Source organism: Oreochromis niloticus, linkage group LG20 (assembly GCF_001858045.2).
Source record: "Oreochromis niloticus isolate F11D_XX linkage group LG20, O_niloticus_UMD_NMBU, whole genome shotgun sequence".
Lineage (NCBI taxonomy): Eukaryota > Metazoa > Chordata > Actinopteri > Cichliformes > Cichlidae > Oreochromis > Oreochromis niloticus.
The window spans coordinates 781238-798152 of NC_031984.2; the positions used below are offsets into that span (position 1 = coordinate 781238).

At 49.0% G+C, this 16915-nt stretch overlaps 1 protein-coding gene across 5 annotated transcripts in view; it reads left to right on the forward strand.

The window, feature by feature from the left end:
* Positions 1–16915, forward strand: part of lama5 (laminin, alpha 5) — an 84566-nt gene that overhangs the window by 19536 nt on the left and 48115 nt on the right. For all 5 annotated transcript variants that reach the window (XR_002057619.2, XM_013271787.3, XM_019349473.2 and 2 more), the window contains exons 3-7: positions 8517–8634; positions 9579–9697; positions 9979–10149; positions 10815–10912; positions 15445–15560. Coding sequence is in view for 4 of the 5 variants with exons in the window: in XM_013271787.3 (XP_013127241.1) it covers positions 8517–8634; positions 9579–9697; positions 9979–10149; positions 10815–10912; positions 15445–15560 (622 nt within the window). In the remaining variant the exon portion in view is untranslated. The remainder of the gene's footprint in view (positions 1–8516; positions 8635–9578; positions 9698–9978; positions 10150–10814; positions 10913–15444; positions 15561–16915) is intronic.

Below are 16915 nucleotides of genomic sequence, written 5' to 3' on the forward strand. Positions count from 1 at the left end.
CCTTGAAGGCGCTGAATAGTTTTGATAAATCCATGTTGCAGTTTCTGAGATGCACTGTGAGGAATGAAACACACACACATTCTCGTTTTGATATCTTAGAGAGGACATCTAATTGTCATAACGCCTGACCCTTACCCTAAACCTTACCATAACTTAACTGTAACCCTGACACAGTCTTCAAACTCATGAGGATGGGCTGTTTGTCCTCATGAGTGACTGTTGGTCCCCACAAGTATAGTAACGTTCCAATTTTTGGTCCCCACAAAGATGCCTAAACAGGTACACACACACACACTCTCTCACACACACACACACACACACTAGGGCTGGGCGATATGACCCAAAATTCATATCTCGATATTTTTTTAAAGCCATAAAGTAAGAACAAAAAGAGAGTTCTTAGTCAAAGCTGTGTCCCAGATGTCACACAGGCACTTTTATTAACATACAGCATAGATGTACATGAAAAAAACTACTCAAAAATAAATTATGAGCATTTATTAAATAATGATGCTCTATAAATAAAAGAAAACTATGTTGTTTTGTGCATAACAAAGAGCTCACAATTGTGCAGTCAAAATGTAAACTAACAGACGCTGAGCATAATAACAAAGACAGATTTCACAGCTGCTCTGTTCCCAACTTCTACTGCGTGACTGACAGCCTGGAGTTTGAAATCCTCTTTGTAACCATGTCTCTGAACAGGAGCCATTTGTGCTCCTTATACACACAATACGGTAATATTACGCTGAAGCACAGTACGTATCACTCCGCGAGGCTCCTCGGTAGCCGTAATGCTCCGACAATCCATCAAGCGGTGCAGCTCCGTAGCTTAGCAAAGTCGAACTAAAACATTTTTTGACGTATTGCTGAGCGCTGTGTATCACATAAAATCGGCTCGCGGTCATCAAGCACAACCAGAATTCATACAAAAGACGCGCAGTCAACTTTTGAGAAAATGAAAGGATTTTAGGCTGTGCAGCCCCTCTGGGCTTCATGGCGTTAGCATGGTTAGCTCGTTTGCGTGGTTAGCTCGTTAACACGTTGAGGCCGTCCAGCCCCACGCACAGGGTGATGCGCGGTAACTCATTAACGGAGATTTGCCGTGTCCATCTTGTCGCTGCCTGCAGGTGACGCGATGGGGGAGGAGGGGGAGTTGTGTTCACTGAAGGAGAGGCGAGGTCGAGTAACGTTGCGTAAAGACAAAAGTGGACGAAAGAGAGGCAAACTTGCGGCTCCACAAGTATAATTATAACGTAACACAGACTATATCGATATAAAGGCTATTGTCACATCTTATATCTCGTATAAAAATATATCGATATTTTTAAAAAACTCGATATATCGCCCAGCCCTAACACACACACACACACACACACACACACCCTCACACACATACACTCACACACACACCCTCACACACATACTCACACACACACCCTCACACACACACCCTCACACACACACACACACAGCAGCTGGCGTGTCTCCTGGACTGATAAACTGTACGAGGAGTGAATCTGTGGTTCTTGTTGTTAGCAGCTGCTCTTTGCTTTGGCCCTGCAGTCCGTCTGCAGACTCAGATTACACAGATTAGAACACAGATTAGCCACAGGGCTGTCCTGCTGTCGTTGACCCCTGACAGCTTCTCAAACACACAGTGTCTGACCCCTGAGATGGGACTCAGGGAGCACATCTGTGCAGACAGATGCAGCTGCTGCTCGTGTCTTTATAAGACGGCCATTATTCCCTCTGACCGCCCTCTCTCCTCCTCGTCCTCTCCCGACGCCACAATAATCCATCCTCAGTGTGGAGGAACGGCTCACACACATACAGCAGGACATCTGCATGTGCGTGTGTGTGACTGTGAGTGGATGAATGGACGGGAGACTTGGAGTACATTTACCTGAGTTGTGTACTTTAAGTATTCCAGTATATAAATGTTATGTACTCAGAAGCTTCACTTTGTTCATATTTCACAGCTTTTAAATTTTCCTGCATTCTCACAAACTGACCAGGTCACATGATCTCTGTGGTGCAGGTGAATATAACCTGTGTGGCTTCAGTGCATCAGGTGACCTTCTTACTGCTCTCTTATTGGTGTTTGCTGAAACGTCTCCTCCCCCTCACGCTGTGCCTTTGTTGTATGTCTCCATGCTTATCGCCATAGTTACCTGTGGAACCAGGAATGTGGAGCCACCAAGGAATGTGTACAATTATTAAACCAGTGAGGGGCCAGACACACACACACACACACACACACACAAAGACACACACACACACACAAACACATGCAGACACATACACAAAGACACACACACAAAGACACACATACACACACACACAAAGACACACACACGTTATCGACCATCGTTAGTTAGAAGTGCTGTTGGAACCATGCGGGCTGTGACCGTGAGCAGTGCTCAGACAGCGTCCTTGGCTCTGTCCTAAAGCTCGTGCTGAATCCCAGGAAGTGAGTTTGAATGACCTGCAGATGATCCTGCGGCTCCTATTTGACCACAAACAAAGACTTAGTCTGATGCTTCCTAAGCACCGAGGTTCTGATGTTTCCTAAGCACCGAGGTTCAGTCTGATGTTTCCTAAGCACCGAGGTTCAGTCTGATGCTTCCTAAGCACCAAGGTTCTGATGTTTCCTAAGCACCGAGGTTCAGTCTGATGCTTCCTAAGCACCGAGGTTCTGATGTTTCCTAAGCACCGAGGTTCAGGCTGATGTTTCCTAGGGCACCGAGGTTCAGTCTGATTTTTCGTAAGCACCGAGGTTCAGTCTGATGCTTCCTAAGCACCAAGGTTCTGATGTTTCCTAAGCACCGAGGTTCAGTCTGATGTTTCCTAAGCACCGAGGTTCAGTCTGATGCTTCCTAAGCACCAAGGTTCTGATGTTTCCTAAGCACCGAGGTTCAGTCTGATGCTTCCTAAGCACCGAGGTTCTGATGTTTCCTAAGCACCGAGGTTCAGTCTGATGCTTCCTAAGCACCGAGGTTCTGATGTTTCCTAAGCACCGAGGTTCAGGCTGATGTTTCCTAGGGCACCGAGGTTCAGTCTGATTTTTCGTAAGCACCGAGGTTCAGTCTGATGCTTCCTAAGCACCAAGGTTCTGATGTTTCCTAAGCACCGAGGTTCAGTCTGATGTTTCCTAAGCACCGAGGTTCAGTCTGATGCTTCCTAAGCACCGAGGTTCTGATGTTTCCTAAGCACCGAGGTTCAGTCTGATGCTTCCTAAGCACCAAGGTTCTGATGTTTCCTAAGCACCGAGGTTCAGTCTGATGCTTCCTAAGCACCGAGGTTCTGATGTTTCCTAAGCACCGAGGTTCAGTCTGATTGTTTCCTAAGCACCGAGGTTCAGTCTGATGCTTCCTAAGCACCGAGGTTCTGATGTTTCCTAAGCACCGAGGTTCAGTCTGATGCTTCCTAAGCACCAAGGTTCTGATGTTTCCTAAGCACCGAGGTTCAGTCTGATGTTTCCTAAGCACCGAGGTTCTGATGTTTCCTAGGGCACCGAGGTTCAGTCTGATTTTTCGTAAGCACCGAGGTTCAGTCTGATGCTTCCTAAGCACCGAGGTTCTGATGTTTCCTAAGCACCGAGGTTCAGTCTGATGCTTCCTAAGCACCGAGGTTCTGATGTTTCCTAAGCACCGAGGTTCAGTCTGATGCTTCCTAAGCACCGATGTTCTGATGTTTCCTAAGCACCGAGGTTCAGTCTGATGCTTCCTAAGCACCGAGGTTCTGATGTTTCCTAAGCACCGAGGTTCAGTCTGATTGTTTCCTAAGCACCGAGGTTCAGTCTGATGCTTCCTAAGCACCAAGGTTCTGATGTTTCCTAAGCACCGAGGTTCAGTCTGATGTTTCCTAAGCACCGAGGTTCAGTCTGATTGTTTCCTAAGCACCGAGGTTCAGTCTGATGCTTCCTAAGCACCAAGGTTCTGATGTTTCCTAAGCACCGAGGTTCAGTCTGATGTTTCCTAAGCACCGAGGTTCTGATGTTTCCTAGGGCACCGAGGTTCAGTCTGATTTTTCGTAAGCACCGAGGTTCAGTCTGATGTTTCCTAAGCACCGAGGTTCAGTCTGATTGTTTCCTAAGCACCGAGGTTCAGTCTGATGCTTCCTAAGCACCAAGGTTCTGATGTTTCCTAAGCACCGAGGTTCAGTCTGATGTTTCCTAAGCACCGAGGTTCTGATGTTTCCTAGGGCACCGAGGTTCAGTCTGATTTTTCGTAAGCACCGAGGTTCAGTCTGATGCTTCCTAAGCACCGAGGTTCTGATGTTTCCTAAGCACCGAGGTTCAGTCTGATGCTTCCTAAGCACCGAGGTTCTGATGTTTCCTAAGCACCGAGGTTCAGTCTGATTGGTTCCTAAGCACCGAGGTTCAGTCTGATGCTTCCTAAGCACCGAGGTTCTGATGTTTCCTAAGCACCGAGGTTCAGTCTGATGCTTCCTAAGCACCGAGGTTCTGATGTTTCCTAAGCACCGAGGTTCAGTCTGATGCTTCCTAAGCACCGAGGTTCTGATGTTTCCTAAGCACCGAGGTTCAGTCTGATTGTTTCTTAAGCACCGAGGTTCAGTCTGATGCTTCCTAAGCACCGAGGTTCTGATGTTTCCTAAGCACCGAGGTTCAGTCTGATGCTTCCTAAGCACCAAGGTTCTGATGTTTCCTAAGCACCGAGGTTCAGTCTGATGTTTCCTAAGCACCGAGGTTCTGATGTTTCCTAGGGCACCGAGGTTCAGTCTGATTTTTCGTAAGCACCGAGGTTCAGTCTGATGCTTCCTAAGCACCGAGGTTCTGATGTTTCCTAAGCACCGAGGTTCAGTCTGATTGTTTCCTAAGCACCGAGGTTCAGTCTGATGCTTCCTAAGCACCGAGGTTCTGATGTTTCCTAAGCACCGAGGTTCAGTCTGATGCTTCCTAAGCACCGAGGTTCTGATGTTTCCTAAGCACCGAGGTTCAGTCTGATGTTTCCTAAGCACCGAGGTTCAGTCTGATGCTTCCTAAGCACCGAGGTTCTGATGTTTCCTAAGCACCGAGGTTCAGTCTGATGCTTCCTAAGCACCGAGGTTCTGATGTTTCCTAAGCACCGAGGTTCAGTCTGATGCTTCCTAAGCACCGAGGTTCAGTCTGATGCTTCCTAAGCACCGAGGTTCTGATGTTTCCTAAGCACCGAGGTTCAGTCTGATGCTTCCTAAGCACCGAGGTTCTGATGTTTCCTAAGCACCGAGGTTCAGTCTGATGCTTCCTAAGCACCGAGGTTCAGTCTGATGCTTCCTAAGCACCGAGGTTCTGATGTTTCCTAAGCACCGAGGTTCAGTCTGATGCTTCCTAAGCACCGAGGTTCTGATGTTTCCTAAGCACCGAGGTTCAGTCTGATTGTTTCCTAAGCACCGAGGTTCAGTCTGATGCTTCCTAAGCACCAAGGTTCTGATGTTTCCTAAGCACCGAGGTTCAGTCTGATGTTTCCTAAGCACCGAGGTTCTGATGTTTCCTAGGGCACCGAGGTTCAGTCTGATTTTTCGTAAGCACCGAGGTTCAGTCTGATGTTTCCTAAGCACCGAGGTTCAGTCTGATTGTTTCCTAAGCACCGAGGTTCAGTCTGATGCTTCCTAAGCACCAAGGTTCTGATGTTTCCTAAGCACCGAGGTTCAGTCTGATGTTTCCTAAGCACTGAGGTTCAGTCTTTTGGCTGATCTATAGGCTTGTCGTCAGGATTTCGTACCCGCTTGTGTAGCTGCTGCTGACCACACTGCTGCAGCTCAGTCAGGTCGCTCATGCACAGTGTTTTAAATCTGTGTCACTTTGGTTTAAATAAAGTTTCAAGAAGTTCAAAGGAGGACCGCAGAACCATCAGAGCTGTTAAACCTGAGGCCTGTGAGAAGATGTCATGTCATGTTTCGGTAAAAGCCCCAGGCCTCCTCCTCCTCAGGCCTGCTGTCGGCACAGATCGCGGCGGCGTCCTGTGAGGTCACATTATGAAGCCGGGTCTCTAAGTGCTCTTTTAGTGCCGTGTGCGGTCTGTGAGAAACAAAGTGTTCTGTAAAAGCCTTTAAAGGTGCTGCACGTGCTGACAGATGAAAGCTGCTCCCACATTTAAAGCTCCACAAAGTGTCTTTTTTTGCCTGATAACGTTTCTGATTGATCGGGGAGGCCGTCACTGATCCATAACTCCTGAGGACGTGCGATGGAAAAAGGGTCAGTGAGACTTTTGTTCAGAGATTTTCAGACGAGCTCCCACAGAGAGCCGGACACGGACGGGGGCGGAAACCAAACCGCGGCACCTCTGTGCCTGTCCCATGTCAGCATGTTCACGGTGAAAGCTGCTCTGCGAGGTGCGTTCACATGATGATAAAAAAATCTCCAGAATCAACTTCCTGTTTTATTCAATCACACCTGAAAGCTCAAACCAATAAAAAGGAGTTTACTGAGCACGAGACTCATTCTCTTGTTTCTTCTATCCAATCAGAACTCTAGTTACACCCAGGGGAAGAGAAAATAAGGGGGGGGGGGGCTGTTTATGTGGAGCTCTTAAATTTAGCAGGTTAAAGGTCAGAAATGTCTTTTACAACAACAGTTTGCTCGACTGCACCAGAAGAGGAATCATACAAAGCTGCTCTGAGAATAGAAATATGGAGTTTTACTGCTGAGAATCAGCAGTTCACAAGTTTAAGGCTTTGTTTAAAAAGAGGACAAACTGTTGGACAGATGCAGACGGATGGACGGCCTTCCTGTTCCCGGTCTCCCGTCATCGTCAGCCTCTCTGCGTTCCTGCTGTCATCACCTCTGACAGCACTCGCCTTTAAAAGGAGGAAGTGGACATGACGGGCCCGAGCTCCGACGACAGCTGATCAAAGACTGGGAGAGACGAAGAGCAGAGATCTTCAGCACCTCTCAACTCTCAGGCTGCACGTGCTCAGAATGACCGATCGTCATCATTTACCGATGTATTCATTATTATGTTTAATTACTAATTTCCCAAGGTCGTGAATCATGAGCAGGAACCACTCAGAGCCATGCCTCTCATCATCTGAGGTAAACTCCACCTGTGAGGCAGCTTTGTGTGTTTCCTGAGGGCTGAGACGACAAACGGACTCAAGCTGTGGATGTTAAAGTTTACATCTTTGATCTGAAGCTTTAAAATGTAACAAATAAATTTTTGAGTTTTTCCGCATTAATCAGACTCTGATTATTTCTCTGCTCTCGTGAATGATGAGCGCTTATTTTTAGGTATCGTGGGACTGATGAAGGCTTTGGCATCATTCAGGCGTGAGCCAGGAACGTGTGAAGCTTTGAACCAATCAGCAGTGAGCTGTGAGCGCGGCCTCACACGGGACGTCGTCAGAGCTCGTGTTATCGCGTTTCTTTGTCACTTTAGTTTGTTCTGCTGCAGCTGGGGAGTGATGTCAAGGTCGGACACACAACGGTTTGTCATCACCTTCCAATCAGCTTCGGGAATGAACGGGGGATGATAGGTGACGACAAAAGACGTGCGCAGGAGCATGTTAGGAGCTCCGGCTCAGCTCTGTGACGGTAGCTTGCGCCTCCTCACAGAGGTCAGCTGTTCGGCTCAGAGCGAGCCAGCGTCTCTTCTCCCCGAACAGCTCTCTAACGTTCATGTCCCTCCAGCCCAGAATCATACATGTGCACTTCATATTTATACCATCCATCCATCCATTCGCTTCCGCTTATCCTTTTCAGGGTCGCGGGGCATATTTATACCTGATACTTTATTTATCTTTCATCTTTTTGTTGTATTGTGACTTTATTTTGGTAGGGTCTGTGTACGTCCTGCATCCTCGCCCACAGTGAGAGTTGATTTGCTGTTTCATCCTCTCCAAATGTTGACCTCAAACACAAACTCTAAAAGCTGCAGTTCACACACACACACAGACACACACACAGAGACAGCAGTGAGTCCTGTGCAGTGAAGCCTGCGCTCCAGCTGAGGGTCAGAGCGAAGGATTGCGATTGGATGTTGCTGTGATGCTGTCACAGCCTGTGGATGCAGCTAACACGGTGGCATCAAAGACAGGATGGTGATGTAGTCACCTGCTATTGGTTACTGATCCACCCTTGCTGCAGTAGCTCGTTAGTGGCCCAGTGACGTGTGACAGAAGTGCAACCATAAAAACTGTTTCAAAATAAAAGCTGAAAGGTGTGTTTTATTTTGTTGTGTCCTTATTGTGAAAAGTGATTTAGTGGTTAATAAAACTGATGATGATTCATGAATGATGGCACACTGCTGCCCTGGTATAAACTGGCTGTCTTTGCTTGGTGTCGGGTCGAGACCAGAGTTTGTAACATCACACAGCACTGACGCTGACACAGAGTCCAGGAAGCAGTGAACGGCGCCGTCTTTTCCCTCCTTTTAGTCTTGTCGTTTGTTTTTTACCTTTTGTGTTTTTTCTTGTTTTTCCTGCTTTAAAGTGAGTCCTCCTTTTTCTCCATCGACGATCCAAACCAGGTCATAGTGCTTTTCATCAGCGTTTCTTCTTCTTCTGTGTCTCTGCAGCTCTTCCACGTGGCATACGTGCTGATCAAATTCGCCAACTCTCCGCGGCCTGACCTCTGGGTTCTGGAGAGATCCGTGGACTTCGAGCAGACCTACCAGCCATGGCAGTACTTCGCCTGTGAGTAACAGCACACGCTTGCACGCATGTTCACCTGTACGACCCCGACAGTCGAGGGCCAAACTCTGTCAGATTCCACCGTCCTGGCCTCCTCTGGGTTACCTTAACTCTTCCTCTAAGCTCAGTTAAATGGCAGCCCAGGGGGAGGGGCATTACATCACATGCCTGCCAGCTGATTGGCTGTGGCAGTCGTCAGTTCAGGTGAGCTGGAGGGGAATTCCAGGACTGTTGCCAGCAGGTCGCAGCGTGATGTTTAACTAGCAGATGTGTGCCTCGTTCAGACTCACACCAGGTGTCTGAGGTGGCGGCAGATAAATGAAAAGGTGACAGCTTAATGCAGGTGTTCATGTCATAAATGTGGAATGTGGTTAGTTTGACTTTTAATTTGAAAGAATGCTGCAAAATAATCTCTGCAGCTCTGTCTTCTCTCTTCTACCAGCGTCGGTGCTGGTACTGGTGCAGTAACTGGTGCAGTAACTGGTACCGGTGCTGGTTTAGTAACTGGTACTGGTGCTAAGATCAGCCTATAGTTCAGAAGCTCTGAGAAGCAGACATTACATAGGATTACTCGCAGTATTTTGGGGTATTTCCATGTCAAAATTTAGCGCTGTATCCACCAATCACTGGTGAATTTCTTTCTTGCTCCTCCCACATCTGATGACATCACTGCATCCTGCTATGGGCCCAGCCACAGTGTGATGCTGTGCTTTTTTGAGCTTTTTGAGGACGAGCACCTGTAGTTTCTGTTGATAGTGTGTGGAAACAGCTAAACTGTGCTCACTAACAGGAGGTCATGACTCCAGCTGTGGAGTGTTTAAGAACAGCTGCTTAGAGATGCTCTAATTATCAAAGTGAGGTGGATCCATAGGACGCCGCGAGAGGCGTTCAGACGTCTCACACTTTTCTGTTTTCTCGTGTGTGTGTGTGTGTGTGTGTGTGTGTAGCCTCCAAGAGAGACTGCATCGAGCGTTTTGGACAGAGCACCATTGAGAGGATCAGCCACGATGATGACATCGTCTGCACCACTGAGTATTCACGCATCGTGCCGCTGGAGAACGGAGAGGTGAGACAATCACGTGATCGGATTACAACGACTATGTAATGACATCAGTTTAAAGACAGCTGGGAGAAAGATGAGTGAGGAAGACGTAGGAATCAATCAGCCAAAGGAACGAGCGAGTGGTCCAAATGGATAAATAATGTTCAGAAAGTGAGGAAAAAGCAGAAAATGACTAAAGGTTGAAATTCTGAGCTGTTAGCTAACATCAGATCAGTGAATTGGTCAGGTGACCCGAGGAACGATCAGCTGCCAGGTGTTTGCAGGTGTCCTGTCTTTGTCCTCAGATCGTCGTGTCTTTGGTGAACGGCCGTCCCGGGGCGATGAACTTCTCGTATTCGCCAGTGCTGAGGGAGTTCACCAAGGCCACAAACATCAGGCTCCGCTTCCTGAGAACCAACACGCTGCTGGGTCACCTGATGGGCAAGGCGCTCCGCGACCCCACCGTCACCCGCAGGGTAAGGCACCGCAGCAAACCAATCATCAGTCAGCACGCAGTGACGTCATAGTTCCCTGATTTGCTGCTGTTGGGTGTTTACTGCTACATGTGCGTTTTCTAGACTTACATATCGTGTTTGTTAGCGATATTTCCTGATCACGATTACACTCAGCGTGTTTCAGAGGCTGGATAAACATCACATCAACAACATTGGATGGATGGTTGGATGGATGGATGGATGAATGGTTGGATGGATAGATGGATGAATGGTTAGATGGATGGATGGATGGTTGGATGGATGGATGGTTAGATGGATGGATGGATGAATGGTTGGATGGATAGATGGATGGATGGTTGGATGGATGGATGGATGAATGGTTGGATGGATAGATGGTTGGATGGATGGATAGATGGATGGATGGATGGATGGTTGGATGGATGGTTGGATGGATGGATGAATGGTTAGATGGTTGTAATACGCCTTCACAACAAGAGACGTGGTCATCATCTGGACGTTTCTGAAAGCGATGCAGAGAACTCGGTGTCAAATTGTGATGAAGAGTCAGTGTGTGAGCTGTCCCAGCAAGAGTGTTGTTCTTCTTTGAAGTGACTGTAGGCAGTAGAAGAACCCTGAAGCTGCCAGCAGCGTTTCTGACTCAGCTCCTGCTGTGATCTGTGTTCTAGTATTACTATAGCATCAAAGACATCAGTATCGGAGGACGCTGTGTGTGCAATGGGCACGCTGAGGCCTGCAACGCCAAAGACCCCAGCAACCCCTACAAGTAAGATTTAACTCTCTCTCACACTCACACACACTCACACACACACTCACACACACACACACACTCACACTCACACACACACACAAACACTCCCACACACACACACTCGTTTACTGTGTTTGTCTCTTGGAGTCCTTGACTGAAGATGAGAGGATATCTCAGTAAACATGGCGGCCTTAAAAGGGATTCATGTTTTTAAATCTGTCTGTCTGCGCCCACACACACACATACACTCACTCACAGACAGACACACACACACCTCTTTCCCCGGAGCTGTGATCTGAAAGGCGTCAGGTACTCCTGTCTGAGGGTTGGCTGTGTGCCACGCTCACATATATGTGCATACCTGCGATGCAAATAAATGCAAGCTGTGTTTGAGCATGTGCTGGCAAATGAGGGTACAGCTGGCATTCAGAGGAGCTCAGCATGGCCTCACAGAACCTGCAGCTGCTCAGTAAACTCCGTCACCACTTACGTCCAATCACACCAAAGCTCGCCTGGATGTCAGACACAGGTGGGCTACAGCTAGCAGGATAAGCACTCTGGAGTTGTCCAAACCACAAACTAGGTAACTTTTTCAAAGAGGCCACACCCCCAGATATGACAACTTTAATCCAGTTTAAACAGGTGAGTTATGGAAACATTTTCCCCTGTACAGGTGTTGTGAAGATGGAAGTGATCCACAGAGACCAAACAGTTTGTGTGAACATGTTTAACATGTCTATGGGACTGACTCACTGCTGCCTCTGCTGGACGGCAGAGGAACTGCAGGTCTAGAGTGGACACGAAGAAGATCTGCTGGGAGAGTGAGGAGGTTTTTCTGACTGTGATGTTGTAGTTTGATGTGAGAGAAACAGCTGAGAGCAAGAGGCAAGGATTTTATGATTATAATCTACAGAATGGAAACACTGCTTTTAACACACACGGACATAGGTGTGTGTGTGTGTGTGTGTGTGTGTGTGTGTGTGTGTTAGGACTTAAGCCACTGTTGAGCTGTCATCATTACAGAAACATGAATACCCGTCTGTTTCCTCTGTCTGCATGCACAGACGTGCAGTCCTGCTGTTTGTTTTACATTTCTTTCCTGTCTGCAGTGCAAATTATCACCCATGCATTATCTCACTCTCTCACACACACACACACACACAGACACACACACACACACACACTCGTACAGAGTCTTTGGGGGAGCGTGGAGACAGCTTGGTGCGGAGCTGCTTTTAAACATGATTCATTTGGGATTTGAGGGGGGGGGGTGATGCACAGCAGAGGCACCCGCAGCTGCTGGGACGCTTTCCACCGTCACACCGACATCCTGGAGATATTTAAGCTGCGCGTTAATTGATAGTTGATAAAGACATCCAGGTGGCTCCATTTCCAGTTGTTAACCCTGAGGTCAGAAAATCTCCGGGGCTGTAAATCAGTGACAGAGCTCAAGCTTTCCCTCATATTTCTGTTTCGTGGTTTCAACAGGCAGCAGTTTGTTTCATTTACCGTTTGCGTTGTCCAAAGCTGGAAGTTCAAATCTGCACATCTCAGAGGCGCGAAGCTGCAAACCTCCTGCTGCAGAACATGAAGAGAATAAAGTGAATAAAGACAGTGAGTGTGAAAGAGAGGACGTGTGGTTGATGGTTCTGGTCCAGTCACAGCTCTCCAGCTCTCTGTGCCAAACTGAATGAAGAGATGTGATGATGTTCCTTAGTTTAGCGCACATGTCGCTCCCAGCAGGAAGTAGTGTGCGTCGGTCTGCATGGTGTAGCGGGCAGGTGCCGGCTCACAGACTCGGGGCTGTGGGTTTGTGTTCAGCTGATCCTGCGGTTTGTATGAAATGGTCTTTAGCATGCAGCAGTCCTGAGCTCACCGGGTCTGTCATCAGTCAGAGAAGCGTGGAGGGTTCTCGCAGTAACAGGCGTGCCTGCAGGCAGAGCTGCCGCCTCTGTCGGCCTATTAGACACGACGCGTTAGCCCGTCAGGAGCTCTGAGAGGTTTCCTGCTGCTCTGAGTGGCGGTTCAGCTGGAAGCAAAAACAAGGGGAGAGGTTTTGGCGTCCACGTGTGCAGATGTACGTCCCAAAAACACCAATGCATGAATCCAGCTCCTGTCTCTCAGTGATGCTCACCTCTGCTCTGCACACAGCTCCCCTGAACTTCAGCTGTGATGGAAAAGGAAGGGTGGAGGAGAGCGGCAGGGCACTCCACAATGCGCTCAGCCTGAAGCGTTCATGTGCTCAGAACAATGTACGGAAACTCCTGCACAGCATCAGTGCGCACCAGCGAGTCCCAGGATAAAGTGGTGCAGCTGGAGATGAGCAGACGGGGTCACCATCAAATGAAGGCTAAATAAAAATAATAGAAATTGCAGCATGTCTCTATTGTTGCAGAGCCCTTCCTGTGTTTTATGACCTTTAACCTGCTGCTGATGAGCTCAGCTGTGCAGCGTCTGCTCACCTGAAGCCTTCAAACGCACCTGCCGGACGTCCCGACAGAGTCCAGGCTGACGCCGCTCTGCATTCCTGCGCTCTGACGCAAAGCAGGCGATGAGGTCAGGAGGGATTTATTCGAATTCCTTTATCGCTCTGACACCTGCCTGCACGCCGCAGCCGAACACACGACCTGCGCTGGTTCCTGGACGTGTTAGCCGACCCTCATTCATCTCCTTATTGGAATGTTTTAAACATTTTGATAAGAACATAAACCACACGCCTGCTCCGTGCCTCTGTTTAACATACCAGAATACTCGTCATACCCACGGTTTGCCACAGCTGAACGCTGCTTCCAAAGCACGCTCGCTTTTTACTTTGGAGAGTTTTAAACAGATTGAAAGTCAGAGATCAGGTGACCTCGCTGACGGGTTAGACACACATCATTCTGATCGTGAGTGTGTGCTCACACAGGTGCTTTGTTTGTTACTCTCTCATTAATTCAATGAAACAGCTGGAATCAGCAGTGCTCAGCAGGCCAATCACAGCAGAGTCTGCGTGGACGCGGCGTGGACTCCTGAGGATGAGCATGTCAGGGTTTCAGAGCGCTCGTGGTTCTGACGGATTATCACTGAATATGTGCCGCTACCACACACACACACACACACACACACACACACACACACACCCCAGCTGTGAATGAAGAATCCAGATGTGGCCCCTGAGCTGTGATCCTGAACTGAAGGTGAAACCAAACATGTCAAACTCAGAGCAGCTGTAAAGCGCACGCAGCGCCGAGCGCGCCTCTGACACGTCGGGGTTACACACAGGAAATATCATCTGTGTGATGTCACATATTTATGTGTGACCAGCAGATTTTACCTGTCACACCAAGCTCTGCTGACTTTCTGCTGCAGCTCTGCATTATTCACACATCTGGTGTAAGAAGAGCGTGCTGGGTGTCGCCTCCACAGAGATCCAGTGCACGCAGCGTTGGTTTAGCTCGCTGTGATGAGCGCAGCGTGAGGTCTGCAGAAGCGATACACTGGACTCGGCTCACAGGGCAAATAGCCTGAGGGCGCCAGGAAACATTTGGCGTGTGCACACACACTCAGATATTACACAGCCATCGCACACGCTGACACACAGGACTGAGGGTGCGTTCAAGTCCAGTGCATTCCTGCCGTAAACACAACTGACGGGCCGATCTCTGGCTGCGCTTTATCACTCACACTTTACGTGATCGCACAGCTGCTGGAGCCCAGACAGGAAGTACCAAACCGGTGGAAACGCTCCATTTAATGTCGATGCAGCTGACCTGCAGAGGTCGAGGGGGCCGGAGAAGGTGATGGAGGGCCGGAGAGGTGGAGACAGTGAGGGTTAAAGAGCAGCTGACGGTTACATGGTTGTAAATCTGTGACCTTTACTCAGGTACTTTACTGAAGTACATCTTTAATGTACTTTAATGAAGAATGGATGCAAATATCATATTTAAAGTGTTTGTTATGAAGCTTCAGCTTCTTCTTATTCTGCTACTATGATGCTGGATTAATGTAGATACAGCAGCACGCACTGACAACATTGCAGTGTAATCAGTCACACATGAGTACTTTAAGTTCTGTGAGGATGTTTGGAGGCTGACACTTGAGTGGGATTCAGATTTTTGCTAGAGGAAAGAGAACGTCTGTCTGAGAACGCCAAAGAGGAGCCTCGAAATCCTGCTGCCCGTTCAGGTTCTGTAGCAGGTTCTCTCGATCTGATGGAGTCGGGTCACAGAGTCCCTCCTGTGGGAGATCAGAGCCTCTGCTTCGTCTGAGAGCTGCCGTGAAGCTGTGAGGATCCTCTGAGGTTGAAAGGAGGACGTGATGTTGGAGTGTCTTCTTCTCTGGTTTCGAGTGTGTGTGTGTGTGTGCGCGCGCGCGCGCGTGTCCGTGCGTGTGTGTGTGCGTGCGTGCGTGTGCGTGCGTGTGTGTGCGTGCGTGCGTGTGCGTGCGCGTGTGTGTGTGTGTGCGTGTGTGTGCGTGCGTGCGTGTGTGTGCGTGCGTGTGTGCGCGTGTGTGTGTGTGTCTCTGTGCGTGTGTGTGCATTAACCCTTTCACTCTGTTGTTTACAGGTTGCAGTGCGACTGTCAGCATCACACCTGCGGCGTGTCTTGTGACCAGTGTTGCCCCGGATACCACCAGTTACCATGGAAACCGGCCACAACCTACAGTGCCAACGAATGTGAACGTGAGTGCGTGCACACACACACAGACACACACACGGGGTTGTGACCCCTGCAGAGGAATGTGCTTCCTGCGTGGGGTCAGCTGACCTCGCGGGTCGTGTGCATGAACGTCAGTATGACAGCCTGCTTTTCTAACTAAGAACATCCTCGCTGGGCTTTTCACCTGCCGCTCGTCCGCTGTGACGGGCAGCACCGCCCATGTGCTCTGCCCGCCTTTGCTGATTTGATGAAAGCCCAGTCGGGATCACCGCATGTTGTAAGAGCTTCCTTTACATGCGTGTGTTCCTTTTCTTTCCCTTCTGGCTCAGAGGGAACGTTTTCTGCCCGGAGTTGTAGGGTCCAAGTTTGTGTTCCAGAGGCTGGTGGGAGTCACAGAGGGAGGTACTGGTCTGTGTGTGGGCTTCAGGTAAACCTCAGTGTTGAGGTTTCCATCCACAAACAGCAAACTGTGTGTCTCCATCTACTGAGCTGATGTGAGCAGTGAAGGATCTGTACCAGCTGCTACGTGCTGTCCCTTTGAAAGAGCCAGGAGCCTTAGTTTCCACCTCCTCCAGATTGGCTCCAGTTGATGACACCGGGGGGCCCACGCCACACTCATGTTTGTGTCTGTGGAAAGCCTCGTTGTACAGAGCCTCATCTGTAGAGCTCAGGTGTGTTTTTGAGTGGCTAAAGGTTAAATGACTACATTGTGTTGCGCTCAGCGTCTGATCCTGTTCAGAGCTCTGCTTATGTGTACACGAGAGCGCCGTCTGTTATCAGAGCTGCAGTTATATTTAACAAAGACCAACGAGGGTATCAGCGAGGTCACCGAAGGTCGCTGAGGGTCGGCCCGGAGCCGCCGTCAGAGGGGGAGAGGCGTCTGTGTGTAAAAGCGGAAACAGCTGTTTCTGTTCCAGGTGTGAGGCTCCGCCTCCTGAGCACACTCACAAGTATACAGACTGTTCTTAATAACTTACCTGTCTTGTTATTTCCTAAATGCTCTCTCCTGCTCTGGTGTGAGAAGAAACCCCCACTTATGCGTGTAACATGTGACACACACGTGTAAGCTTTGTCCCAGATAACGGAGAGCACAGCAGAGGCCCAGACAGACTCTCAGGGAGCGCTTATCTGCCTCTCAGCGCCCAGGCGGTGCCGGCTGAATAAACCAGCGCTCCTCATCTTGCAGCCCGATAACGGCGGCAGGTTTCTCCGAGCCGGGAGCGTCAGAGTCTGTCTCCACAGAAATCGCTCGGTGCAGCGATAACACCTGCGCTCTGCGAGCATTTCTAATCTGTCTGAAACGCCTGTCCCGCCCTTTTCCCAGGATCAGCATGCAGTTTACACAACATTCCAAAGCTGGAATGTTTTTCTGGGATTA